At 45.0% G+C, this 27,416-nt stretch overlaps 1 protein-coding gene across 2 annotated transcripts in view; it reads left to right on the top strand.

The window, feature by feature from the left end:
• bbs9 (Bardet-Biedl syndrome 9) overlaps positions 1-27,416 on the top strand; it is a 122,262-nt gene that overhangs the window by 78,275 nt on the left and 16,571 nt on the right. For both annotated transcript variants that reach the window (XM_069537819.1, XM_069537817.1), the window contains one exon: positions 5,454-5,564. In XM_069537819.1, the coding sequence (XP_069393920.1) occupies positions 5,454-5,564 (111 nt within the window). The remainder of the gene's footprint in view (positions 1-5,453; positions 5,565-27,416) is intronic.

The raw sequence follows: 27,416 nt of genomic DNA, 5'->3' as shown, positions 1-27,416 counted from the left end.
AAAATAAAAACCCTGACAACACACACCCACCTCTAAACACCCTGTGAACCACATTATCGCTCAGACTGTTAAATTCTCACCTTTTCTCTGAAAGCATGAGAAAATCACACGTCTGTATTTATCTCGTTGTCCACAAACAGGAGAAGAAGAAGAAGTTAACAGAGCATGCGAGGTGCAAAATACGTTAGTTGCTGTTTTTTTTTTTTACTGAGATAAATTGAGAGGTTTTCCTGCACGTTGAGCTCAAAGATTGTCTCTTTATAAATAGAACTGATATTCTCAGTGTCAACTTGTGTAACTGTTACCGTCAGCGTGAGACCTAATTTAATTCAGGTGACGTGGACAGTTTCTCTCTTCATCACACGACCTTCAGTTTCACCCCGATGACATCATTCAGACCAACTGGCCTCAACAGCTGCAATCTGTACACACACACACACACACACACACACACACACACACACCTGGTGAAATCAGTGGTGTTTATCACAGGGTTCATTATTCAGCGTGCTGTCAGCGCAGCTTTGAAGTGAACTCAGTCACGGAGGTGTGTACGCTGATGTCTCCTCCCACTCACACACTGTATATACACACTTTATCTCCCAACGTGACTTATGTTTCTGCAGTGAGAGACGCTTCTTGGCAGCACCGAGTCCTCTCTGTCTCAGCTGTTGTTTTTTTTATTCTTCCTGCAGTAAATCTCGTGTAATAGTGTTTTTGGTTTTTGGCTTTAATCAGTTTCTCTAAAGAAAAAAAAACTTTCTCCGGGGTTTTATAGACAGAGCAAGAAGAGGAGAACTGCTGATGTAGAGACTCTGGGCCTCAACCTACAGAAGAGACAGCAGCATTCACATGTGCACTCGTATTGTGGTAGATTGCTGCATGTTGTATACAAGTCCATTGATTTGATCAACAACCAGCAGGAAGCACTTCAGTGTAACACCACCTGTTATCTGCATCTCTGAACTCCTGAAGTTCATCATTTTACTCTTTGCCGTTGTGTGGTGTGTGTACTTTCCGACACATGTGCAGGAAACGCAGCGAGCGGGGTTTTAATTGTGCTAATTTGCTATCATCACATGCGCTCGCTCAAACACGCACAGGCAACGTTTGTCACGGTTACACAACTTTTCCGAAGCCTTTGTAGAATCTGATGTGAACGTGTAAGATGAGAATTCAAACCTGTTCTTCCTTTGCTCGATTCCAGTTCTGGGTCCGGAGCCTGCAGAACAGAAAGACACATAGGAATACATGTTGTGTATTTGGTGGTGCACGTAATGATGTGTTCTCTTCTAATGAAGTCAGACACATTTACTTTAGTTTAATTGACAGGAGGCGGACACAAAATATGTGTGTGTGTGTGCGCGTGTGTTTGCGTGCGTGTGTGTGTGTGGCATTTATTTTCACAGTGTTCCACTGGTAGCTGTGGTTTGGGGCCTACATCTATTTTAGACTTAAAGAGAGGGGAGAAGATGGGCTGCATTTGTGTGCATATATATATATATATATATATGTGTGTGTGTGTGTGTGTGTGTGTGTGTGTGTGCATGTGTGTGTGTAAGTTCAGAGGACACGGAGCAGAGGAAAATACATGCAGTATGTGTAAGTGTAGGTCAAGTCTGGTGTGTAATGCTGAGCAGCTGTCTTTGTTCTGTCTCTGTGGTGTTTGCAAATTGAAGAGTTCTCCTCCAGGACGCTATAAATACACCAGCAGACGTCTATTTTTGAAAGAATCGATCATTACCTGAAGCTCATCGCTCAGTAAATCTGAAATGTTCCAGGTTTGTTGTTTGTCAGCGCTGGTGTGAAACTAAAAACTTACAAAACTGAAAACTAAAAGACATTTTACACGAGGAGTCGTTGTCGGACGCTTTTTTGAAAAGTCAGAAATCTCTTTTGAGGACAGTGAACATATACACGACTGAGAATGAGAAAGTGATTTTGTCGTAGTGAGTGTGTCTCAGGTTCAGACAGAAGAGATCAGGTGTCTCACACACACACACACACAGTTAATAAAGGATTCACACATCCTGCCGTTTGATGTGTGTCTGCATGTCAGTGTGTGCAAACCTGTGGATGTAACGTGTGTGCGCGCGCACACGTACAAAGATGCCACAGCCAAACTGTGCAACCGCAGCTGCACAGTGTCACCCCCATCTTCAGACCGCAGCCCAGAATAAAGCAGGAATGCGGTGGTGTCTCCACACTGCGCAGACCAAGACAGAGCTGTCTATTGGAAGCAGCTTCACCCTTCAACCGAGCTGTCAAGAACCGTTCCAAAAGTGGCCCCAAGCTGTCACACACCAGCCCAGACGCTCCCACACTGTCCCATAATGTCCCAAACTGTCACAAAATGGCTCAAGCTTTCTTCACACTGTCCTCAAATTGTCGTGGACCGGCCCAAACCATCCCCATCTATATACAAACAGACCCACAAATGTCCCAGATTTCTTAGACCGTCCCCGGCCGTATCTAAACTCCTTCAGAATTGCACCGTGCTGTCCAAACAACCTTTAAAGTGGCACAAACTTTCCTTTACTACATTAAAAATGTCAGTTTCAGATTTACCCTAAACTGAATTGAACCACACTGTATCTAACCGGCCTCTGAACATCTGCACATGGACCCTGAACCTCGCAGACTGCTCCTTAAATCTCCTTAAATGCCCCTGAGCTGTAGGAATTTTTATAACTGCACAAAACATTCCCAAACGTGTGACAAAATCTTCTGAAGCCGTCCCAAACCACTTTATGAAAACCATTCACCTTTCCTCCAAACGCTCTCCAGATACACTTCATCTCGTCCAGCTGTCTACAAACCTCTCAAAGCTCGGAAACAGCGTTGTTGTGTTTATCGGTTTCTGCCCCTGACGGCTTTGGTTCAGTTTTCTGCAGCGTCACACTCGCTCCACGTCTTTCGGGATCGCAGGAGAAACGTTGTGAATAGAAGTGATTGTACTGATACTCGTTACCGCCTCCGAACTGCTCTCAAACCTGCAGAAGTGGCTTTGACCTGTTTCAGATTCAGGGATCGTCCACAGATTCCGTCTTTAATAACCGAGAGCGGAGACGTCCCGGCGACTTTAACAAGCCGAGGAGCCAAACATGCCGCTGAATGTTAACGGCCTTATGAAAGAGAGAGTGTGCAGGTTTCACATTCCTGTCGCTGCGCTGCTGAACGACTGCGCAGCACAGACTGTGAATAAAGATGGACGACGCGTCTCCACTTCCTCCTGTTGTACAGAAATAGAGCTTAAATATCTCAGATACCGGTGACACCATCCTTTGCAGTCAGATTCTGTGCAGCTACACTTTAAATACACATGTTGGACCAGTCCTTAGTTGCTCAGGTGTCAATGACGACGTTTCACCTGCTTCATAACATCAAGTAAGAACACAAACGTATTTCACATGCGAAAAAACGATAAACTTACATGTACATTTTCCTCTGATTTGCTTTTTAATGACAGTTTCTCCTTGATTACTTTTTTTGGACGACTTCCATCTGCCACCACCGTCAGCCCTGTGTGTGTTACAGCCTGTACAGCTTCTATAGCTACACCAACGTTATACATCTACAGGTTTAGCTCATACTGTGCTTCTGACTCTATATATATCATCTGCCATGACCACCATCGCTGCCATTATTCTTGTACGTTCTATAACATGACAACTATAATTACAGTGTCATCTTCCATTCCACTGCTTTTCTTGGGTGTTGAAGTGTGATGTGGTGCGGAGGATAGAGTCTAAATCTCAGGGTTGTCTAAAACTGATAACCCGAGCGTTGAGACAAATATAGACCCGACCACGGCCGAGGGAAACGCAGATACGCACCACAGCACCATCCGGGCCGTACTACGCCTACTATTTACAGAGCGGGAGAGAGAGGGATGAGAGGGAGGAATGCATGTGAGGTCAGCTTTAAGAGACAGTGTTGGTGTGAGTGTGTGAGTGTGAGTGTGTGAGTGTGTGCATGATGTGATTTTGTTTCAGAGTGGCTCCAGAGGTGGGCTATTTCCTTACCTCATGTTGATGTAAGACTGAGGTTAAAACACACACACACACACACACACACACACACACACACACACACACACACACACTCACACACACACACACACACACACACACACACACACACACATTCCCCATGAAATTGTAAGACAGCGTAAAAAAAAAATGACTCCCCCTAGAAAAACACCTGCCCAATTAAGAGCGAGGCATATCCCATTTCAAACAAGTGTGTGTGTGTGTGTGTGTGTGTGTGTGTGTGTGTGTGTGTGTGTGTGTGTGTGTGTGTGTGTGTGTGTGTCAGAAGCCACAGGCTGTGCTCTCACCAAAGAGAACAAGATTGGCTTTAGAAAAGGCCAGGATAAATATTAGAGAGGACTTAAGGTAATCTGCACACACACACACACACACACACACACACACACTGATGAAGTCGCAGTGGGGGTGATGGAGACACACACACATTCTCAGACACCTTAAGGGAGACACGATGGCAGACACACACACACGCAGACACACAGTCTCGTACATGCTCAAACACACACGGCACAAAGGCATGTGTGTTCAGTGCATGTTAAATGAAAGTACCGTGAAACTGGACACAATCCTTCAGGGAGGAGAGGAAATGAGGAGAAAAAGAGGGATGAAAGGGGGAAGGGAAGGAAGGAGAAATGTACATAAGACAATGTGAGAAAGAGGTGGAATATAGAGAGGGTGAGGAGGACGGACAGAAATAAAGACGAGAATAGACGAGGAACCAGGACAGATGAAGAGAAGATAGAGGAATGGATGAGGAGGTGAGGAGACGTAAACGAGGAGACAGAGAGGGGAGGGGAGTAATGAGGGTGGGGGGGGTGAAGAGGAGACAGAGAGGTGAGACGCAGAAGAGACAAGGCGTCCAATTCATTGGCCTCAGGAGCTCCCTAAACCCAGACTGATCCATGGGATTCAAACAGGGATTTCGTCTCTCTCTCTCCCTCTCTCTCTCTCTCTCTCTCTCACACACACACACACACACACACACACACACACACACACACACTACAAATGCGAGCACACATATAATTTAGAAATGCAGGAACGACACAGAAAGCTGTTTTCTGGACATTGAGCTCTTCACCACATTTTATATTATTAATATTGGAGAATATAAATATTCATGATTTATTATTGACCAACAACTTGATTTAACTTTAACCGTGGTGATTTGAATGATGAATCACGAGTCAGTCTCAACTGTCAATCATGACGCCTCAGCTCCTTTTTATATCATCAAATAACCGATTAAAACCAAACTGATCCGAAACATTTCAACAAGCATCAGGTCTGAAAAGAGACGCTCCCATGAAAAGACGCTCTGGCGTTTTTTAACAAAGTGGCTAAGTGGCGAGCTGTAGGAGACTTCCAGACATGTGAAGTAAGGTTTGCTGTGTCTTTCAGGAGGTGTTGAGCCCATTGCAGAGGGGCCTGGCGGCGGGGAGGAGCTGGAACTTCAACAAGAAGCCACCAAGTTCATCAAGAAGAAACAGCCGTCTAAGAAAGTCAAGAAAGGTCGGTCCTCTCTTTTGTTCTGCACTCTTTCTCCTTTGCATCTTTTTGTGGGGCCGAGTTTTCCCTGGATCTCGAACCCCTCAGTGGCGCTGCGTCACCTCGTCACCTTTCAAACCGAGCCGCATCAGAACGCATCATTGCGGCGATGCATCCGCAGCATCGCTCGCAGCTTGTCAGTTAAATCCCGAGCAGAGCCCTGACACTGATATCTGTTCTCTGTCTGTCACACTGTTGTAATCCACCTCTATTTTCCCTCACGGCAAAGTGCTCCCTCTCATCTGTTATTTTCACATACCACTTTGACTGCCGCTGGCTCAGCCCCGACAGAATCAGCGTGGTTCGGATTCTAGTCGGTGCCAAAAGATGAAATCAGACAATAAATTTCGTTCCGCAGATGCATCATGGGTGTTCATAATGTTTCCCAAAGAGGCCCGAGCTTTGAGTTATATCTCCCTGTTTTACTGCACCGTTGATATTTCTGCTGGATGGGTTGAGTCTCACTTTGATACCTGCCGTCGTGTCCCAGCTGGAACCGCTCCACTTTGTCACCGTTGCTACACTGCAGGAGGAGGCGTGTCCCCGGTGACATGTCAGTGTGCGACGCTGCAGGGTTAGTGTTGCCTACGCAGTCCTGTGCGTCATTCTCACGCTGGGCTCCATCAAGGTTGTGTGTTAATTGCTGAGTTTTCTGACCAGAGTGAGGCTTTGTGAGGACTTAAGAACTGGATTTCATGAGACTGTAACCCCCAGCATGCACTGGGGCAATTTGCAGCTTGCAGTGCAGCCGTGTTATTCAGACTGAAACCAGTAGATTTCCTGTTTTTAGGCACAAGCTCTCAGACGAGTTTCACGTCCGTCCTGAGCAGGTGACTCAGACATTTGCGTTCTCACGTGCAGCTCCAGTAGAACACTCCGAACACAAATGTGCGGACTTCAGTTCACGTCTGAACGCAGGTATCAAGTCACCGCTCAATTGTTCGGTCTTTCAAAGCTCCTGGAGATGTTCTCTTCTGGGGATGCGTGTATCTGATGTGGTTATAATCACAGTGAAGGACGTCCTGTCATCATCACAGTGTTATTGCTGCAGACGGAGTGTTCCGGAGTCGAGGTGCGAGCGTGTCCGGTGTTGCTGGCTCACTGTTGCCAGGTCTACGCTCGCTGTTTCTCTGTTTGGGGAGTTGGACCTCGCTCTCATCCTCCACTCAGTCTGCTGTGTCTCGTTCTCACTCTCTCTTCTCGTTATGTTTTAATCCACGTGGCTCAACTCTGAGCGTGTCCTCCTTTCATTTGTCCCACAGTCACATCAGGACGGCAGCAGAGACATCTGCACATTTAGCCGAAGGTTCTGACTATTTATTTACTAATCAACCCAATCAACACGCTTCCTTCATTCTACCCTGTTTAGTTATCCAATTTAATTACACACACATTTGAGTGTATTAACACACACACACACACACACACACACACACACACACACACACACACACACACACACACACACACACAAACACACTGTGGCTCTGGTTTGCATTGAGGTCAAATTCATAAGTTTGTCTGAGGGGGATAGATTCGCTTTGATGGGCTCTACTTTCGTGTGTGTGTGTGTGTGTGTGTGTGTGTGTGTGTGTGTGTGTGTGTGTGTGTGTGTGTGTGTGTGTGTGTGTGTGTGTGTGTGTGTGTGGTTAATCCACTCAGGCGTCACCACTAATGAGAGGGGGGGATGTGGGAGACACATAAAGGGCGACACAGGGATGTAGATTTACACTTACATGCAGACACACACAGACACACACATAGTGAGGTAAGACCCATTGTAGTGGAGTAGAAAGTACACATCATGATGTACGTAGTAAAATTACCCAAAAATAAATCTACTGAATGAATGTCTACTTTCTACTACTAAGAAAATGTACTTTGTAAAGTACTTTAATGAAGTAAATGTACTTTTTTACATCTGACAGTTAAAAAATTACCACATTATTATTTGACTGCGATTTCTGTTCTTTATTTACTCATCAGCTGAGATATAAGTCGATACAAACACACGTGTGTGTGAACTGAGCTGAAAGCTGCTGATAACATTTTTGTGTTCTGGTGGCAAAATCCCCCCAAAAGCCTTCTGGGTGTACAGGGCAGCTCTGAACCGAGGGAACGAGGTAGAAGAGAACAAATCAGTTCAAAGCTTATTTTTCAAACAAAGACACACACACACACACACGCACACACACACACACACACCTTCCGCCTACCTGTCTATAACATAAAAGTAATTAGGCGCCATGCCAAACCCCGCACAACTCACACAAACCTCTGTTAGGAAGCATGGCGGCCGGAAAGAACATTTGGTCGACTTGAAAGACATCAAAAGACGTCTGAGAGAGAGAGAGAGAGAGAGAGTAGGAAGAGTGGAGCAAGCTCTCTTTCTCTCCTCAGCTTGAGAAGGAGGGATGAAAGAGAGATGAAAGGGAGAGTGTCTTCCTTCTCCCCTTTCTGCATCCCTTCTTGTTGTTCTGCTCCTCCCCTGCAGCCCACCTGGGATCACAGACAGCATCCAGAGCACAGACACACAGACACACACACACACACACACATACACACACACACACACACACACACACACACACACACACTGCAGAAATATCAACCCCCACCAAACACACCGTCGTCCTCTCGTCTCTGGATCTTTGAGTGGGACGAGGACCCATCAGGGCCGGTGTCAGTCTGCGGTCAGTCTTCTCATCAGGCCACATTATGTACCATCACAGCCGCTGTAGATTTATGCTAACGGCTCTCAGCCACTCACGTGCGGCCGTGCATTCTGGTTTCCAGCTGCAGAGACACTGCGCCTCGTGTGTTCGCATCACGGTTGTTCAGAATCAGCCGTTCAGGCATGTCAGAGTTGCACCTTGCACATATTACCAGTCACCATTAGCTGTTCGCCTTCGTCCATTAGTGATGTCCTTTGTGCATTAGCAACGGCTGTAGCTTGATCTATTAGGTGCTGAATCCAGATAAGAGCTGTTGTCCATCACTGACGGTTTATGTTGGTGCGAGTAGAAAATGTAGATAGAGAGAAGAAGACGAGGCACAGAGGGATTTTTAATCTTTGAGATTCTGAAGTTGTCTGGACAGTGGCCGAAGAGTTGTTGAATTCATCGATTAATCCCTTCCGTTGGGCCATGACAGGAAAAACAAGCTGTTTTCAGACATGAACTCTGGAAAATGTCCACACAGTGAGGTCGGGACTCTCTCTGGAGAGTGATAATGTTTTGGTGCATTGTTGAAAAGGTTGTTTGAGTCTCCTGGTGATTCTAGAAGCGTGTGCAGCTACTGCAGCAAGAACCAAACCGTGACTGTGAATCTTTGTAATTAAAAGATGTAGCTTAGATATCAGCAGAACTACAGTTTGCCCACAGGCAGCTTTGAGTGGGTGTCGACTTTCAGGAACGTCGCTTTAATTTGTTTCGTGTTGTTTTCAAATTCTGTATCTGTGCTCTGATTTATATGACATGTGCAGTCACATCCTCCGTCTGTTTTATGTGGATAGAGAGATGAATTGAGGAGGACAAACTTACCTTTCATCTCCACCTTCCCTTTCTCTCCCAGGTGAGTTGTGTTGTCAGCAGCAGAGAGGAGCTGCTCAGGTAATGAAACTTGTAGTGACTCAGCGAGAGTCAGTGTTCGGAGGCCGGAGGAGGCTTGTACTAACATGGCTGAATTACACAGTCCTGCTGCTTCAGTCTGTCTGTTAGATTAGAAAAACACAGCGAACAGAGCTACAGTATCAGCTTACAGTCGCACACACACACACACACACACACACACACACTGCGGCTGCTATTCACATCCAGCTTCTGCACACACACACACGTACACACTCAGCGGACAGGTTTCCTAATCCTGAGCAGGATCCTCCCGGGCCGTGGCCAGAACTTCTGACCCATGGACTTCTGTTCTGGCCGGGTGTGTGAGAGTGTGTGTGTGTGTGTGTGTGTGCACGTGTGACAGTGACAGATAGAGGTCTCTCTATTCCCAGCTTGCCCCCCATGAATTAAAACACAGATAGAAAACCAACCCTTGTTTAGTCATCACACACACACACACACACACACGTCTTTTTAAGTGTCCTCGCAGATGGAAAGTAAAATACACGGCGTATAAGCTTCTATGTTGCATGTGTGTGGTGCACGTGACGGAAGTACAGAGTGTTTGATGGTGTTTATAGTAAGAGTAGGTGTAGTCATTAAAAACAGATGCAGGGTCGTGATCCACTCAAGTTAACTAATGTTGTTTTAATTACACACTAATCACCAGAGAAGCTATCAGCTGATAGTACTCTGTGAAACAGACACATGATGAGATGAGATCCCTCCCACTGTCTCCTTTTAGATGCTTTTGTTTAATCCTGTTGACAAACGAACAAGTAAACAAAAGACAAACATCTTGATTCATTTTGTCGTTTTTAAGAAGTGCTGATGGCGTCTGGTTCCGTTCACTGTCAATAAATCCAAATGGAAAAAGTATTTCTCTTAAACTTACCTGTAAATCAAAAGATTTAAAATATAAGCCGTCACATTTCCATCTGAGCGCCGAGTTTACATATTTAACTCAAAGCTCCACCGAGGAGACGTCACAGGTACTGTGTAAAAAAGATTTCGCTCTTCAAAGCCCCTTAAGGGGAATTAAAATCAGATTGTAGCTGATCAACCTGGTTTGTCTCAGGAGTGCGACAGATGTGTGTGTATAAAAACTGTAGATGAGACACTGCAGCTCTTCTGTCTGAAGCCTCTGTTTCCTCTCTTCCACTAAAACAAAAATAGACTGACAGCGTTCCCAGATCAGAGAAATGAGCTTTTACTTTCCCAACTTCCTTTCAATCGTCTTATTTTCATAATAATATAAACATAGCATCATCCTGACTTATAGAAAAAGATTTAGAACATTTATAATTTGCTGTCATGACAGATATTTTAACACAGAATCTCCAGTTCTATTTTCCTGGGTTTAGTTGCATGTTGGGACGCCACAAGAGTTTATATTTTTGCCTCTTTGGGGGGGGTTGCATGGCATTTAAATTGGTGTGGTGTGTTCACCAAATTACAGCTGGTTTTCAAATGCGCGTCCCCCGAGTCAAACACAAATTCAAACGCTGCGTTCTCAAAATAAAACAGCCCGCTTCCCATTTTCCCGCTCGTCACGTGTGGGCTCCTCTCCCGAGTGGAAGTGGCTGTCGAGTGTTTAGCTTCACGCATCCAAACACTTGTCAGACCCCTGGAATCCAAGTCCTCGTCAGCTCCGAGCTCCTGGGATCCAGCTGGGAATGAATCGTATATGAAACTATATGAAATCCATGATTGTCCACGTTTGTCAAATTCAGTTCAGAGGCAACGGTAACTTTAAAACTCTCTATCTTTGCTTCGGTAAGAACAGATTTCTCAGTTTATACTAAACTCAAAATGCAAACATTGTTTTCCTGTAGGACAATCTAGTGTCTTCTCGTCACTCACATGAATTTAGTTTTGCTTAACAAATTTGATTTGGGCATAAAACAGAATACAACATCCTAAACCATGGTGTCTTCAGTGGAAGCTCTCTCAGCGATGTGTATTTATTTGCTGAAAAGAGGAAAAGAACTCGTCCGTGGCCTCCGTCGTGGACATGAGCTCCGAGCAGAGCACAGAGGGACCCTCCTGTTCTGATCGAACTGGGAATGGAAGGTCGTGTCACCATCACTCTGGCTGTTTTTAATCTCTGCAGCTTGTAGCTTGTCAACAACATTTTTAGGTAGCAACATTTGCTCTTGTACCGTAACACCAAAGCCCATGTGTGCCAACAATATCTCCACCGCATGGCTATCACTCCATCTCCGGAGCTATTTGTTGGCCCTGGGTGTGTTGACGGATCGCTGATGAGATGCTCGGCTGTTTAATGTGTGTGTAATGTTCCACTAATGTCTCTGCAATGATATTATCAGATCAGCTATTCTTGGCCAGAGGATAATGCTCGTGGTGATTACAGACAGAAATGGGGACAGCGTTCCAAATATTTGTTGCCTGGTTGGGTAACAGACTGGACTAATGCTTATGGACTTGTGGCACCCTGTGACGGAAAGTTCAGCGGGTTTGATCCCTACAACAGCCGTTAAGTCCTGTCAGTGACCTTGTGACGGGACAGCTCATTCATTTGGAAATATGTCTTAGAGAAAAGCTTTGAAAAACTAGTGAGAAAAATTGGCCAGTGTGGAATGTGATATCTAGAAGTGTCGCTTCACAGACAGAAGGTTCAAGGTTTCCGTGCCAGAGTCGTGCAGGTTCGGGTAATTGGCGGATCCAAATGTACTCGTAGGTGTTAATGTGGATGTGAATGGTTGTTTGTTGCTATATGTCAACCCTGGCAACCTAAACTGGGTGCATCCCAACTCTGACCCACTGACAGCTGGGATCAGCTCCACCGCTGCGACCCTATAAGGAAAAGTGGTGCAGCTAATGGGAGGATATCTCAACCTGTGTCAAGGAAGGACGTTAATGAGCCAGTGATATGAGTAAATACATAAAAACAACGAGGAATCACTTCAGTGTTTCTTAGATCATGTTGTTGTGTTCATGTTTTAACATTTTGAGATCACAAACATTAAGTTTCACACGCAGGGAATCTCATCGTTGTCCTTTAAGTAATCATAAAGGTTTGATCTCTGGGTTTTCATCAGGACTGAGGTTGTAAAAACTGACAATAAAGTTCTTCAGTCAGGAAATGACCAATATACAAATCATCATCACAATCGTATAAAAATTGTTAAAATGACAAAGAAAATCATAAATATTCTTTGGTCTAGAGAACCGTGAAATCTTTTTATCCCAAATCTGCAGCCAAAATCCAAACTGACCATCCGTGGTCAAGATGCAAATATTTCTTCATTCACACCAGGATATTCTAGGATATCAAATTTATATCCAGCAGTTCCAATCTGCGTTCATTTTCAAAGTGTCTTAAATTAAATTAAATTATTAAATCTCTCAGTGCCTCTGATGAAGAAGCTTTGATGCAGCAGAGAGCTGCAGAATTGGGAATCGTGTGTTTCTCCAGCTTCAGGACGAGGACGCGATATTAAAAGTGAAATAACAGCAGCTTCATCAGGGGAAAATATATCAACTGTTTATTAAGCCGCTGTGACGCAGCAGCGAGGTTCACTCAAACAATCTACTTAATCAAAGGTGTGTTGATAAGTTCTGTAAATTATGGCTAAAAGACGGGGGGGGGGGGGGGGGGGGGGGGGGGGGATTTAAGGATGGGGGGGGAGGGGGGCAGGAACTATTCCTGCTACGATAACCATCAACAAACCAGACAGTCTTCCAGAGGTGGAAACCCAGATGTGTGTGTGCCTGTGTTTCCCCTCAGGTCGTGTAACATGTGGTAAGGAGGCGGTGTTTTTGCGGTAGTGTCCATTCAGGCTCTGGCTCCTGAGGGAACCTTCCAGAAGGAATGAACACTCTTCCTCTGGGAGGCCTGTGTAGGAAGTGCAGCTTCCAGCGGGGAGGAACCGGCCTTCACACCTCCTGCTGCTTTTCACATTAAGGCCACAGCAGCCATGTTACGGGATACAACCGTTAACCTGCTGCATTTTATGGCAGCTACCAATGTGCTTCATACATATCATGGGTCAGTCCTGCTAAACAAGGTGTGGCCCCCATAGTTTTAAATAATGAAGTGCTCACTGTTTTTAATATCCAGTAAAAAATACAGTGTCTGCGTATTATTATATCTATTTTTTTTTTTCTGCATTCATGGCGACTGCTCTCTCGTCTATTAGAAAAAAGTGTTTAACGTTAAAAACCCTCACTTTTTAAGGCACTGCTCTAATCAGAAATTCAGAAATAAGTTTTTGAGTTCAGTGGCACTTTTGTACTGTAATAACCCCCCCCCATGAATCCCCTCCACCCCTCCCCCCATTCCTTTAACAAGGGACCTTTAATTTGGCGAGAAGGAAGCAATGAATTGTGGAGTATACTTTTCCACGGGAGGCCTGGGAAGTGTAGGCCTCGCTCGCTCTCGCTCCTTGTCCCGTGCAGAACTCAATAGGTAACACATGTGGGACTGGAGCTGCTACCGCACGCCTCCTCCTCGCTCTCCCTCTCTCTCTCTCTCTCTTGTTCTCTCTCATACTTCAGTGCTCACTCGCTTTCATAATCTTAGGAGGAGAAAAGCAGGAATAAGATGTTTGTCATTATTTATTGATGCATTAGTCTTTAAAGCTGCACTAATCAGTCTTTAAGGCTCAAATAGCCGTGTGCAATGTGAAAGGAGGAGCTAGTAATGATAAACTCTCTGGTTTCAGCAGCTGCAGGGACCTGTTTCCATCCAAAAAAACAAGATCTGCTAATCCCTTAAAGCATCGTTGGCCGAGAACCAAGTGGCAGCCTGACAAAATTAGCAAGTAGCTGTTGAAGAAGGTGGAACATGTAGAAGTTACAGCCCTGGATATGTTTGTTGACAGAGACTAAACCAGAGCTAAAGGGAGGGTAAATATTGGACTTTCATCCATCAGGTGGTTACAAACACAATTCAGAAATCGATGCAGTGTGCGGAGATGGTGTAAATAGGCAACTGTTTGCCAGTTCATTTATAATGGCAGCTTATTTTAGCCCACTCTGCTGCCCCCTGGAGGCCAAAAGGTCTGTTTGTGCAGCTTTAAGAATTGTGTATTGTTTCACATGGATTGGTTTGACTGTGTGCACCCTACTGATCACACTTAAAGTGCACTGTGCATTTCCATGTGAACCAATAACTCGATATACACACAGGGGAACTTTTTTTAACACAGTGAACTACCAACTCATGCATGGAAAAAAATACTTGAGTTAATAGACAGCTTTGAATATTAAACCTTAAGAAACAATTGTACAATAAAACAGAGATATGTTAGTTAATTGTTTTATATTTTTCTTGCTCATGCTCTTTTTCTTTTCTCTGAAATACTGAATTCTTGTGTAATGTGCTACCCTAAGTAGCTTCTGCCTGTGTGTGTGTGTGTCTTTGTGTGTGTGTGTGTGTGAGAGAGAGAGAGAGTTTATCAGAGGAGACGTGTCAATTAACTGGGGGGTACAGAAGGCAGAGCCAGAGGTCAGAAGTCAGGGCGGGGGGGATTCGTCAGCTGTCACTAACTATAAAAACTAACTGTGTTCCCGTGCACATGTGTGTGTGTGTGCGATGGCAAGGTCCCAGTTGCGGGTCAGTAGCCACTGAGCCGAGACTGAGAACACATGCTTTTACACACGCACACACACACACACACACACAGCTCACTGTGTGTGGTGACACTACGACAACATGACATGAAACACACAGCCCTCCTTTTTTAATCCGCCCTGTTTAAGTACATTTCTGAATTGTTAAAGGATCAAGTTGCGTCGCTGGTGAAATGATTTGACCTTGAGATGAATTTAATGTAAACATCCTCTAACAGACATCATCAGTAAAATGTGTCCGGACTCCTTCGAACAACATTAAAACACAGATGGTTCCAGCTCTTGTCTGTTAACGTGGTGGATGCCGACTGTCTCCTGTGACGTCCACTCTGTAACTTTCAAATTTTAAATTTTAGTGGCCCTCAACAGAGCGCAACCCTTCGCCAAGGCCCAACAGTCTCTTGCACCAAGTCACATAATGTCATAGATTTTAGTCTCTGATCTGTTGATCATCAGTCGATCATCTCATGTTTCCTGCTCCCTGTGAGTTTATTAATCTAGTGAAGCAAGAAGAACAGAAGTGAAGTCCAGAAGTACGACCCCATTGTCCTTCAGGAAAACTCTCTTGAAGGATTTACTCTGTAAACAAAGGAAAAGTAAAATCCCTGTAATGTCCGACTGTAAGTGATTATTCTGAGGTAATGATTTCAGTTTTCCAAAGTCCCCGTACCGACTTCCTAGAGGTCTGGAAATTACCTGTTCCTCTGAGAGCCTAAGTGTTTTCTCTAGCAGAGCGAGAAGTGATCAGTGTCAGTAGAAGTAGTCAGGTCAGTTCTCTCACTGTTGGCAACCACTCAAAACAAAGTACAGGCTTTAGACCGCAGACAGAAGCATTATGGGTACATAATGCCTCTTTCCTCTCCGTCCTCTCTACCTCTCCTCATGCCCTCCATCCCTCCGTCCATCTCCATCTCTTTTTTTAGTCTTGTGTGTGTGCCAGTAATAAGAGCAGTGTGTGTGTGTGTGTGATCACAGAGGACATGATTACTTTCCTTCATTAGGTTAAAGGCTGGGCTTTGCTCCACGGCAAATATTGGGCCATGGAAATGAGAGACATTTACACACACACACACACACACACACACACACACACACACACACACACACACACACACACACACACACACACACCTCAAACACTGGTTGAATATGCACCCGCAGGACAGGACGTTCCTCATTTATTCACCAAATGGTCACACATAAATGTGTGCACACACACACACACACACACACACACACACACACACACACACAAGCAAGCACAGTCAGCACACACACACACAAACCCATGCAATCAGAATCACACTCACATTCTAACCACATTTTGACACTCTCCCTCACACACCGAGTAAACACACACACTCACAAAATCAAAACTCTGCAAACACACGCTTACACAAACTGTCGGGCCGAATCCACAATATCCATCTGCACCACACACACACACACACACACACACACACACACACGCACACACACACGCACACACACACATACACACACTCAAACATGTCTCCATTAAAGGGCATGCACACACACACACATATACACAACTTCAAACCACACACACACACACTTGCCAAGGCAAGCGCAGGTTGTGGCTCGGCGGTGTGTTCCTGTGGCTTTAATTCATTCCAGCGATTAATGAGATGCGATCATTTCCAGACCGACACGCGTGTGCATGTATGTGTGTGCACACGCCAACCGCCTTCACGAGAGGGACAGGTACATCACCTGCTGCTAACGCTGCTGCTTCTGTTATTAATACTAATGCTAATATTAGAAACTAACACCCCCCCCCACACACACACACACACACACATTCTCACATTCACACACATTCACACACAGTCACACACACATGCGTTGTGTAGCTATGTGCTGAGCTGGTGCTGCGCTGGCTGGTAGAGGAGGAAGAGGGTTTAACGTAGACAAAGACAACCCCCCCCCCCGACCTCTACTGTGTGTGTGTGTGTGTGTGTGTGTTTGTGTGTGTGTGTGCGCTTGACCAAAGAGAGATCCAACGTGCGGACAGTGTCAAGCTAATATGTGTGCATGAGCTCTTTTCAAGAGTCTTTACAAATGACCATCTCTCACACACACACACACACACACACACACACACACACACACACACACACACACAGTGCTTTGTGCTGCTGGTTATATTGTGAGTTTTAGAGTCAGGAGGGAAACTCCCTCAGATAGAGGCCATCACACACACACACATGCACACGCAGCTATTTTTCCATCATTTGCGGTGCAGGGAGCTATGTCCCGATGTTTACGACACTGTATGTCTGTCTGGAAAAATGTAAGGCTGCTATGTGTTTGTGAGTTTGTGTGTGTGTGTGTGTGTGTGTGCGTGAAGGAATGAAGACTTTTCTTGGAAGCACCGAGCTTTGACGTTTGTGTACACGTCTGTGTTTGTGGTGTGTGTGCATGTCTAACTCGGTTTATGTGTTAGTCTGTTTATCACTGTGTGTTTTGGAGAAAGTGTTTATGCAGTCAAATTGGTCTTCCCTTCTAAAAACATGTGCTCACATGTAGACGGTTAGAAGGCCTGGCTCGGCTGCTCGGCTCTTCTCCCTTTCATCAGCCAGCATCATATCTGCATGAAAGCTGTTTTTTGTTTTGCATTTGTCTCGGAGACTTTAAAAGAGCCTGTGCTACGTACAATATCTGTCCCAATGCACAACTCCTTATATTCACTCAGTGGTTCAGTCGTCTTAGTATTTAGCTCGTTTATCTAGATTTCACTCTCATGAATCGTTTTATTTTGCATTCATAGACGAGTCGGTGCAGTTCACCAGGTCAGTGGTTTCCACACTAGGGGTCGGGACCTCCTGGGCTCCTCCGTAGACCAGACGGTTCAGGCTTCACGGCCTACGTTGCCCACAAAGACTGCCTCTTTCCTGGGCTGCGTAGACCATGTGGTCCTCCAGCTTAAGATCATGATCATGGTAAATTTCATAAATGCTAAACACCACCGATGTTATTGGGAGCATGTTAGCATGCTTATGTTAACAGTAGCTCAAAGCACTGCGTCACAAAGCTGCTAGCATAGCGGTTTATCCACGATGCAGCCGACATGTTGGAGATATGACGACGAAATACTTCGTTGTTTGGTGATTTAGTTTGCAGCTTCCAAACCTTTCACCAGACAACAACACAAAACAACATCACAGTCGTTCACAGCCGATCAGCTGGTCTCTGCACTGTGTGGACAAATGTCCCCCTCCAGCCGGAGAACACAGCGATGTTCACCGAACACCACAGTCAGTCTTCTTCTTCTGTGGGGGTGAGGTTCGGGGGTGGGGGGTGTTTCATTTTCATTTCGTCTTCATTTCTCAGATTCCATGTTGGTTCATGCTGCTCTGGAAGTGGCTCAGACAAATGTTTGGAATCACTGAGGTAGCTGAGATCGCTGAGGTATAATTATATGTGTGGTTCTTTGTCAAATAACCAATGTGAGCATTCCTGCACAGTCTCTTTTTTTATGGGTCAACCACACACACAAACACACAAACACACAAACACACGTGCATTTATATTCTCTGCAGTGCTCTGACACTGCGAGCTGTTTCTGTCGTTGGCTTCCAGCTAAGATGCACACGTGTGTATTCCAGAGAGAGAGAGAGAAATATCAACTGCACATAAATGATAATAAAGTTTACACACTAACAGTTCACTTGTACACACGGGCATGGCTGCTTTCATATTAAAACTCACTGTGGAAGCCTTTTTCAAAGCAGACAAGTATTTTGGTGGAATGCAGACACACACGTTCGTTCACACACACACACACACTCATACATATCCCCTTGAGTACCCTGTCACTATTGGATGTACACATCAAAGCCTACAATGTGTGTTATGTGTGTGGCGACAGACAGTAATTAACTGGGAACATCCCAGGGGGACCGGTCCTGACTGACTCCATCAATCAAAGCCAATCTGCTGCAACCACTGGAATGTCCGCAGGGAGTTTGCATGCTAACACTTTGTTAGCGCATGTGTGCTGGTTAGGGTGTGTTTGTGTTTGTGTGCAACACTTGCAACTAAATTTGTTCAGTAATTTAACATGAATAATCATGTCTGAGAAATCGAAATGTGTTTCTGTTTCACACGTTTCAAACATATTCAATCATGTTCAACCGCACACACACACACACACACACACACACACACACTGTCAATCACCTGTTACATCACCCAGCTCTACTGCAAAGCTCTTTTTTAATTGTAATCAGTCTGATTTTAATTATTGTCTTATCTTCAGGTACAAGTACAATGTTCCAAAGAACCATTTCACTCTGTGACATGATGTCGTTAACGTGACATGACGTGAAAACGACTATTGTATATTAACATATATATATTAACTGACTATTGTTTAGCGAGCACCCTGTTCGCCCTCGGCGTGATGCTGCGCTCTCATCCAGCTCAAACCAAAATGTTTTCACTTCACCTCCGGCTGCTTCACTGTCTGTGTCGCTGTGTGTGAGTGTGTGTGGAAAAAGTGTACATGCTAAATACATGTGGAGGAAACACTGTGTGTGCAAAGTTCTGCAGGACAAAGAGGAAAATAAATGTGCTTTTTCCAAAGTTTAATTGGATTTATCAAATTGACTGAAGGACATAATTGGAGACATGGAGTCAGAGCCGACAGACCACAGGTCACTCAGTTCATCAGAATGACCTTATTGAAGAGCAGAGCTGGACGTCAGCTCGTCCACTGGAGGTCGTTCCATGACGAAGAAAAATATTATATATATAAATTATACATCTCAAATATTTGTGACTTTGATCTGACATTTTAATCCCAGCGCAGAAATGTGTCGATTGGAACCTACAATGGCCCCAATACGTCATCGTGTGGATCGTTTCTGTCCAGACAAAAGGACACACACATTTAATGACAACTGTGGCCGTGTGTGTGTGTGTGTGTGTGTGTGTGTGTGTGTGTGTGTGTGTGTGTGTGTGTGTGTGTGTGTGTGTGTGTGTGTGTGTGTTGGGAGAGACATGGGGATATGAAGGGGTTAAGCAGGGAAGTGCTGGAGCCGGAGAGATTGACCCAGACATGACCTGCCTATGAGAACATGGTTTAGCTCCACACACACAGACACACACTGAGCAGCTCATCCTGAAATGATGAAAAGATGAGGAAGAGATAAAAGAGAGATGGCATGGCTGGTTTTTACTGCTGGAGGTGTAATATGATGCGTAATAATATCCTCCAATTTCCTGTTATTTCACAGCCCAGACACCAACAACCTGAAAGACAAATTTAACAATGATAATTCCACAAAACTTGTAAAATACAAGTCGACCAATGTTTGTTTGTTTGTTAGCTTGGTTTTCACCGAGCTTCAAATCCTTGTTTAATAAAAATGGAAGATGTTGATCATAGGAAGCTTTTTAAACAGATTAAAATGTCCTGGTTGTTACATTAAACCTCAGATACATAATTTTATTTTGTTCCTAATTTAAAAAAAAATCAGTGATTGAAGAGACAATCAAAGGTTGAAGATCTAAAGAATTTATCAGAAGCAGAACTCATTCCTAATTTTGTGCAGCTTGTTCTCTTATCAGTAAATTACGAACGCTTTAAGTAAATCGTAACCTGCAGTGGAGCCTCCTCTGGTCCGGTCTGTTCACTCTGACCTCAAACTTACTTCCTGGCGTTGGACCAATCAGATAACGAGTCACCGGTGGTTTGGCAGCACATTGGCCGTGAATGGACTGAAATGGGGCTTATTCATCGTCGTCAGCCGTTAGATTGGTTGGCATTTAAGTGTGTGTGTGTGTGTGTGTGTGTGTGTGTGTGTGTGTATACACATTTTTGTACCAATGTAGGACCTTTTCCAGCATAAACACTGACCTCATCATGACCAGTAGACCTCATGGGGACCAAAGCTGCATGTTGTTAATGAGGCAAAACCTCATTTCTGAGTCAATGCAAAGTCTTAATAAGGAGAGATATATATGTGTGTGTGTGTGTGTGTGTGTGTGTGCACATTTCTTCAGTCTGCACCCTGCCTCTCTCTCTCTCTCTCTGTCTCTTTGATGTCTCTCGCCCTCATGGATCAGCTGGAGCAGGAGGAGAGTTGTTTATGAGCTGCGGATGAAAAGCGTGTCATTGCAGTTGCTGCGTGTGTGTGGATGTTGCTTTGGTTACGTCTTGGCATCAACATCAGACCTCGTCTCCATAAAATAAAACCTCCTGGCTGATGTTGAACCTGTGAGTCGTCGGGCCGCTCTGCCTCCGCTCGCCTCCGACACAAACCTGCTTTAGGACACTGTTCTGATTCTCTGTCATTAGATCGTTATCAGAGTGAAGTGAACACATCCACAGCTCCTGCTAATAACTGGACACTGTCTCAAAGTCTTGACTGAGACACGTTTAAAGTCCCTGTGGAAAGTTTGTGTTGATCAAAATGTCAGAGTTCATTTACACCACAAACATGTTTCCAGTGTTCAGCAGCTTAATCTGTTGTTTCTGGAAACAATAATAACAATAACAGTGTGTGTGTGTGTGTGTGTGTGTGTGTGTGTGTGTGTGTGTGTGTGTGTGTGTGTGTATGCTAAACACCACACAGACACACACAGACATGATCAGACTGTCAGTTCTGTAGCTGTCAACGAACAGATGTCGTTAAAACTCACTCACTCTGCTCGTAGCGTGATGCTGTGGTCGCACGGAAGCACGCACGCCCTCCTCGACCCGTGCACTCAGCTGTCATGTGACCACCGTCATGGATGAACAAACATTTTAACATTAGATCGTGTTTTAAAACTTGATAGATACTTGATTGATCCCGAGGGAATTTGAGTTTATTGTAGATGTGTTTTGATGTCTTTGTGTTTGTTAGTCTTAATTCTCCAGCTCTCGTTTCCTCTTGTCGCTCGCTCTCTATTTCTCTTCAAATCTTCCCTCCCTCCGCCACAGAGCCAACACCGAGCGTGTCCTGAGAACTTTTTACAGCGTACAGTACATAAACCTGTCGTCACGCAGTGTCATTACTTTGTCATCCAGAGCGGCAGCACTCTCTCTTTCTTTTTACACATGAAGTCTTTGTTTTCACTTCACTTATTTCACTTTTATTCTTTCCTGCCTGTTTTTTTTTTCTTCTCATTTCTTCTCTTTGCTTTCCATCAGTTGATTTTTCTCTGAAATGTTCCTCTTGTCTGTTTTTCCTTCTCTTTTTTTTTCTTGTATCATTCTTTCCCAAAGGTTGATGCTCACACACACACACACACACACACACACATTCAGACACACATAAAATCACATAATTTATATCCTCCTGTTTCTAGCACACACTCCTGTACATGTCACATTTGAGAAGCTGTGTGTGTGTGTGTGTGTGTGTGTGTGTGTGTGTGTGTGTGTGTGTGTGTGTGTGTGTGTGTGTGTGTGTGTGTGTGTGTGTGTGTGTGTGTGTGTGTCATAGATGGTAACAGCTCTAATGAGGCTCCTGACAGTTTTTAATTAACCAAACAGCAGGTAGTTTCCTTTGTCCTTTATCATTTTCTCTCTCATTCCTCTTTCCCACAAATCAGCGACAGTCCATCCTCGTGTGTGTCTGTGTGTGTGTGTCTGTGTGTATCTGTGTGTGTGTGTGTGTGTATCTGTGTGTGTCTGTGTGTGTGTCTGTGTGTCCTGCTGATGTTCCCACTCTGATTGCCAGGTGTCCCGCTGACACAGTGACACCTCCAGGACAATGATGAGATTAAAATGGCCCCAGATCATCTGAACGCACCGTCCATCACACTGACACAATACACAGGTGACAGTGGAAGCTTCGGAGAAGATGAGGTCATCTGGCCTTTCCTGTTTCCCTTTGTGCCCCACACTGATGCCATAAATAACCACACACACACACACACACACTGTCCACAGAGAGTTGAAACAGCAACTGAGAGACACAAAGTGTGTGAAACAGATAAGAGAGGGCGAGTCAGTGATGTCACCCCCATATAAAAAAGAGAGAGATGGAGAGAGACGGAGAGAGAGAGAGGGGGAGATGTGGAAAGTGTCTGAGGTCATTTTCTCATGATTCTGTGTCGGTTCTTCTCGACCTGCTTTGATCAGGAGTCACAGTGGGTCACACACGATCTCTCACCCCCCGACTCGATCGTCTGCTTTCCAAATCACGTTTGGTCGTAAAAAAAAAACAAACTAATCTTCTATGAGAGTTCAGACATTGTGATAATTGAATAATGATTCAGCTCCAGTCTGGGACTTTTGTTGGCGAGTTCCAAAACGTGTTGTTGAGCAGAACATCAGGCTGCAAATGGTGAAAAGTGTGAGTTTGTATTTCTGGGTTTTGTCTCTTGTTGTGAAACATTCTGACCTGATCAGATATTAGACCTCTGTGACGTCACAAAACCCTGGTGAACGTGTGAGACGTGTTACAACGCCTCAAATAGATCCTTTACTTTCTTTGTTCAAATGGTTGGAACTGGTTAGATTAATGTGGTCAGAGGTCAGAGGTCAAAGTGGCCTCACAACATGAGCTCTTGAACATGACATCTCACGTCTCCCTCAAACATCTGGACGGAGAGATCTCAGGTTTGTTTGAATATTAAGTCTTTCCCAAATTATGACCTTTACTCGTCTCAAACTAAAAACAAGAGGAAGGGACTTGAACCTCGACCTCCAGCGTCTGAATGTTTGTACGCCCGACTGTCCACGGCAACGACCTCTGTAGTGCAAGAAAATAAAACTGTGACTTTGACGGACGAAAAACGATCTGAACAGAATTTACAAAAGCTCAGAGATATTAAACCACCTAAACATGAACAGAGCGTCCTGACTCTCCTGGAAGGACGGAGGAGAAGAACAGGAAAAGAGTGTTTGAAAGTGAGAGAGAAAACACACACATTCTACACACACACACACACACACTGTGCTCTGCTAAGCACCATCTAAATGTCATGCTAGAGTTAGCTCTGCAGGTAGAAAGCCTGGAATAAATTTACCACATCTCCGTCTCTTCAGACTGTGTGTGTTCTTCAGTTTGAGATTTTATATTTAGTTTTAAACAACATATCGAGTCAAACTTGAAATCACCACAAAGAGGAAACATGTTCACACTCACTGTGAAAACTGATTTTAAAGCTTTAAGTTCTCTCAGTTGGTTTTTCTCTGTTGAATATAGAATATACTGAATCATTAAATCCCTCTGGAAGAAATAACTGATGTTAATGCAAATGTCTGAGTTCATCCATCACACAGAAGCTTATCTGAGGAGACGACAGGAGTTTTGTCCTGTTGACTCGTGGAGCCTCAGTAAAAGTCTGACCTCTGACACTTTATTGTTCCCAACAGGAAAAAACACTGAAAACAACCATGTTAAACACAATACCTAACACGTTACAGTGTGTGTGTGTGTGTGTGTGTGTGTGTGTGTGTGTGTGTGTGTGTGTGTGTGTGTGTGTGTGTGAGGGCACAGGGCGGAGAGTCTGTTCGAGTTTAGCAGATTTATGGCACGTGGGATAAAAAAAAAGCTCTATGTTAGATAAATAAGTAATAAGTTCTCTATGTCTCTCACCTCCTCTCTCTCCAGGGCACACTGTCGTCTTTGTTCCTATTGTGCCAGAGCAAATATACACGATGTGTGTAGCCAGGATTACAGTGCACACACACACACAGACACACACACACACACACACACTCACACACACACACACACACACACACACACACACACACACACACACACACACACACACACACACACACACACACACACACACACACTCTTTGTTGAAAGTTCATTCACTCCCATTCATTTTTTAAATAATTCTCCGTCTTAATTTGATATTTAATCAACACATATATACAGTTCACACGCACATGCACACACGCACACGCACATGCACACACACACACACACACACACACACACACACACACACACACACACACACACACTTGTCAGTACCAACATCCTTTCACACAAGCCCTTAACAAACAAAGCTAAACCACCAGCTCATAAATAATCAGCACTGCCAAACCAGTACGTGTGTTTGTGTGCACGTGCTCGCGTGTGTGCGTGCTTGTGTGTGTGTGTGTGTGTGTGTGTGTGTGTGTGTTTCTGCTAACATGGCATGTGGCTCTGTCCTGGCTAGTAACCAATGGGTACGTCCTATCAGGATTAGCTTGGAATGTACACACTTCCTCTCCAGTCTGTCTCTCTCTCTCTCTCTCTCTCTCTCCCCCTCTCTCCCCCCCCCCCCCCCCCCCCTCCCTAAACATTCGATGAACTTTTGTCGTCTTAATCAAGTCTTCTACTTGAAGAACTTTAAACCACCGCTGACAATTGTTGTGTGTTCAAAAAGTCTCCATTCTCCACATCTGTCCACTGACACGTGTCACCTCTCTTGTCTGTATCATGCAGTGTTTGTGTCTGTCGTCTGTCTGTCATCAGTCTGTCTGTCATCTGTCTGTCTGTCTGTCTGTTAGTCAAATGACTGCAGGACTCACGATCTCAGCAAGTTGTGGATCTGCCAACTTTGAAAGTTGTGTTACCAGTCACAACACACTCACAGTGTGCCTGTGTGTAATGTCTCTGTCCATCGTTCGTCCCATTCTCACACAGTTGTCAGGGACAATTTACGGGTCAGGGTTTTGCCCAAGGGCACTTCAACAGACAGACTAGATGAACCACTGACCACAGCCGCCCCGTTCTCTGTTGGCATCAATTACAAGTACAATACAAAAAACACTCACATACACACAACATCTAAAAACATGCTGCAAATACACACAACACGGTCAAATAGGTTAATGTGCAGCAAATACACAAAATACTCAACAACAGGCACACACACACACACACACACACACACACAGCAAATGTGGTGTTTTCACATTAACCAGCCTGTAACCAGGTTGTGTTTACTCTTTGTTTCTCCAGGGGCTGAACAAATGTTAGGAGCCTGAAACCATTTACACACACAGGGTCGGTGCTTTGGAGGAAACTCTTCTCTTCCTCTGACTGTGGATGTGACCACAGGGAACGTAACCTCTTCCCCTCAGTGTGATACGTTTACGTGAGAGAGAGTGAGCCCCATAACGACTGCTGGGATGATTTCTTCTCATCTGTAAGCACGGTCTCTCTCCCATGACCACCTCCTCTACCGGGGGACTCTCTACCTGTCTTTCCGTCTTTCTGTCTCTGGACTTCAGTTCGCGTTATATATTTAATGTTTTGAGCTAAATGCTTTTGTCTACATGTGAAGTCACTAATGTGAGACACGAGGATTTGTTGCTGTTGTGAACGCGTCTGTGCAGAAAACCTCCCGCTGTGTTGTGCATGTGTGAAAGGAAAACTCTCGGTAAACTCTGCAGCCAATCCTCCAGATTTTACCCAGAGGTCCCGCTGACATTTTTAACCAGGTCAGAAGGGGCGTGTCGACCCTCTTAAACTAGAAGACGAGATTCATTAATGACTCTTCTGACCTGCGACTTCTGAAACAAATGTCTGGGTTGTCGTTTATTGACTCATTCGTAGATTTAACCATCGTTTAAACGGTAACTCTCCTATTCTACTCTGCACAAAGGACTGTTTAACAGGAGCTATTCACTCACACACACACACACACACACACACACACACACACACACACACACACACACACACACACACACACACCAGGGTCAGAGATAAATGGTGTCATTAAACTCGGGTGGTGAAGACTTCCTGGTCTCTCATACACAAAACCCACCGAGCGCTGAGAGTGTGTGTTCATATATTTCACCCTGTTGGACACACACACTCAGCACACTGTGTTTGAGTATATTTTACCATATCTCACACACACACACACACACACACACACACACACACACACACACACACACACACACTGGTAGCCATCCATCACATCCATGAATGGACCATTTAGAGTAGGTGGGGAGAAACAGACAGGCTGAGAGAGAGACAGGCTGAGAGAGAGACAGGCTGAGAGAGAGACAGGCTGAGAGAGAGAGAGGCTGAGAGACAGACAGGCTGAGAGAGAGACAGGCTGAGAGACAGACCGGCTGAGAGAGAGAGGCTGAGAGACAGACAGGCTGAGAGAGAGACAGGCTGAGAGAGAGACAGGCTGAGAGAGAGACAGGCTGAGAGAGAGACAGGCTGAGAGACAGACAGGCTGAGAGACAGACCGGCTGAGAGAGAGACAGGCTGAGAGACAGAGAGGCTGAGAGAGAGAGAGGCTGAGAGACAGACAGGCTGAGAGAGAGACAGGCTGAGAGACAGACCGGCTGAGAGAGAGACAGGCTGAGAGACAGAGAGGCTGAGAGAGAGAGAGGCTGAGAGACAGACAGGCTGAGAGAGAGACAGGCTGAGAGACAGACAGGCTGAGAGAGAGACAGGCTGAGAGACAGACCGGCTGAGAGAGAGACAGGCTGAGAGACAGACAGGCTGCGAGACAGAGAGACAGACCGGCTGAGAGACAGACAGGCTGAGAGAGAGAGGCTGAGAGACAGACAGGCTGAGAGACAGACAGGCTGAGAGACAGACAGGCTGAGAGACAGACAGGCTGAGAGAGAGAGAGGCTGAGAGACAGACAGGCTGAGAGACAGACAGGCTGA

This window comes from Paralichthys olivaceus, chromosome 13, assembly GCF_024713975.1.
Source record: "Paralichthys olivaceus isolate ysfri-2021 chromosome 13, ASM2471397v2, whole genome shotgun sequence".
Lineage (NCBI taxonomy): Eukaryota > Metazoa > Chordata > Actinopteri > Pleuronectiformes > Paralichthyidae > Paralichthys > Paralichthys olivaceus.
This window is presented reverse-complemented; position numbering and strand designations above follow the sequence as displayed.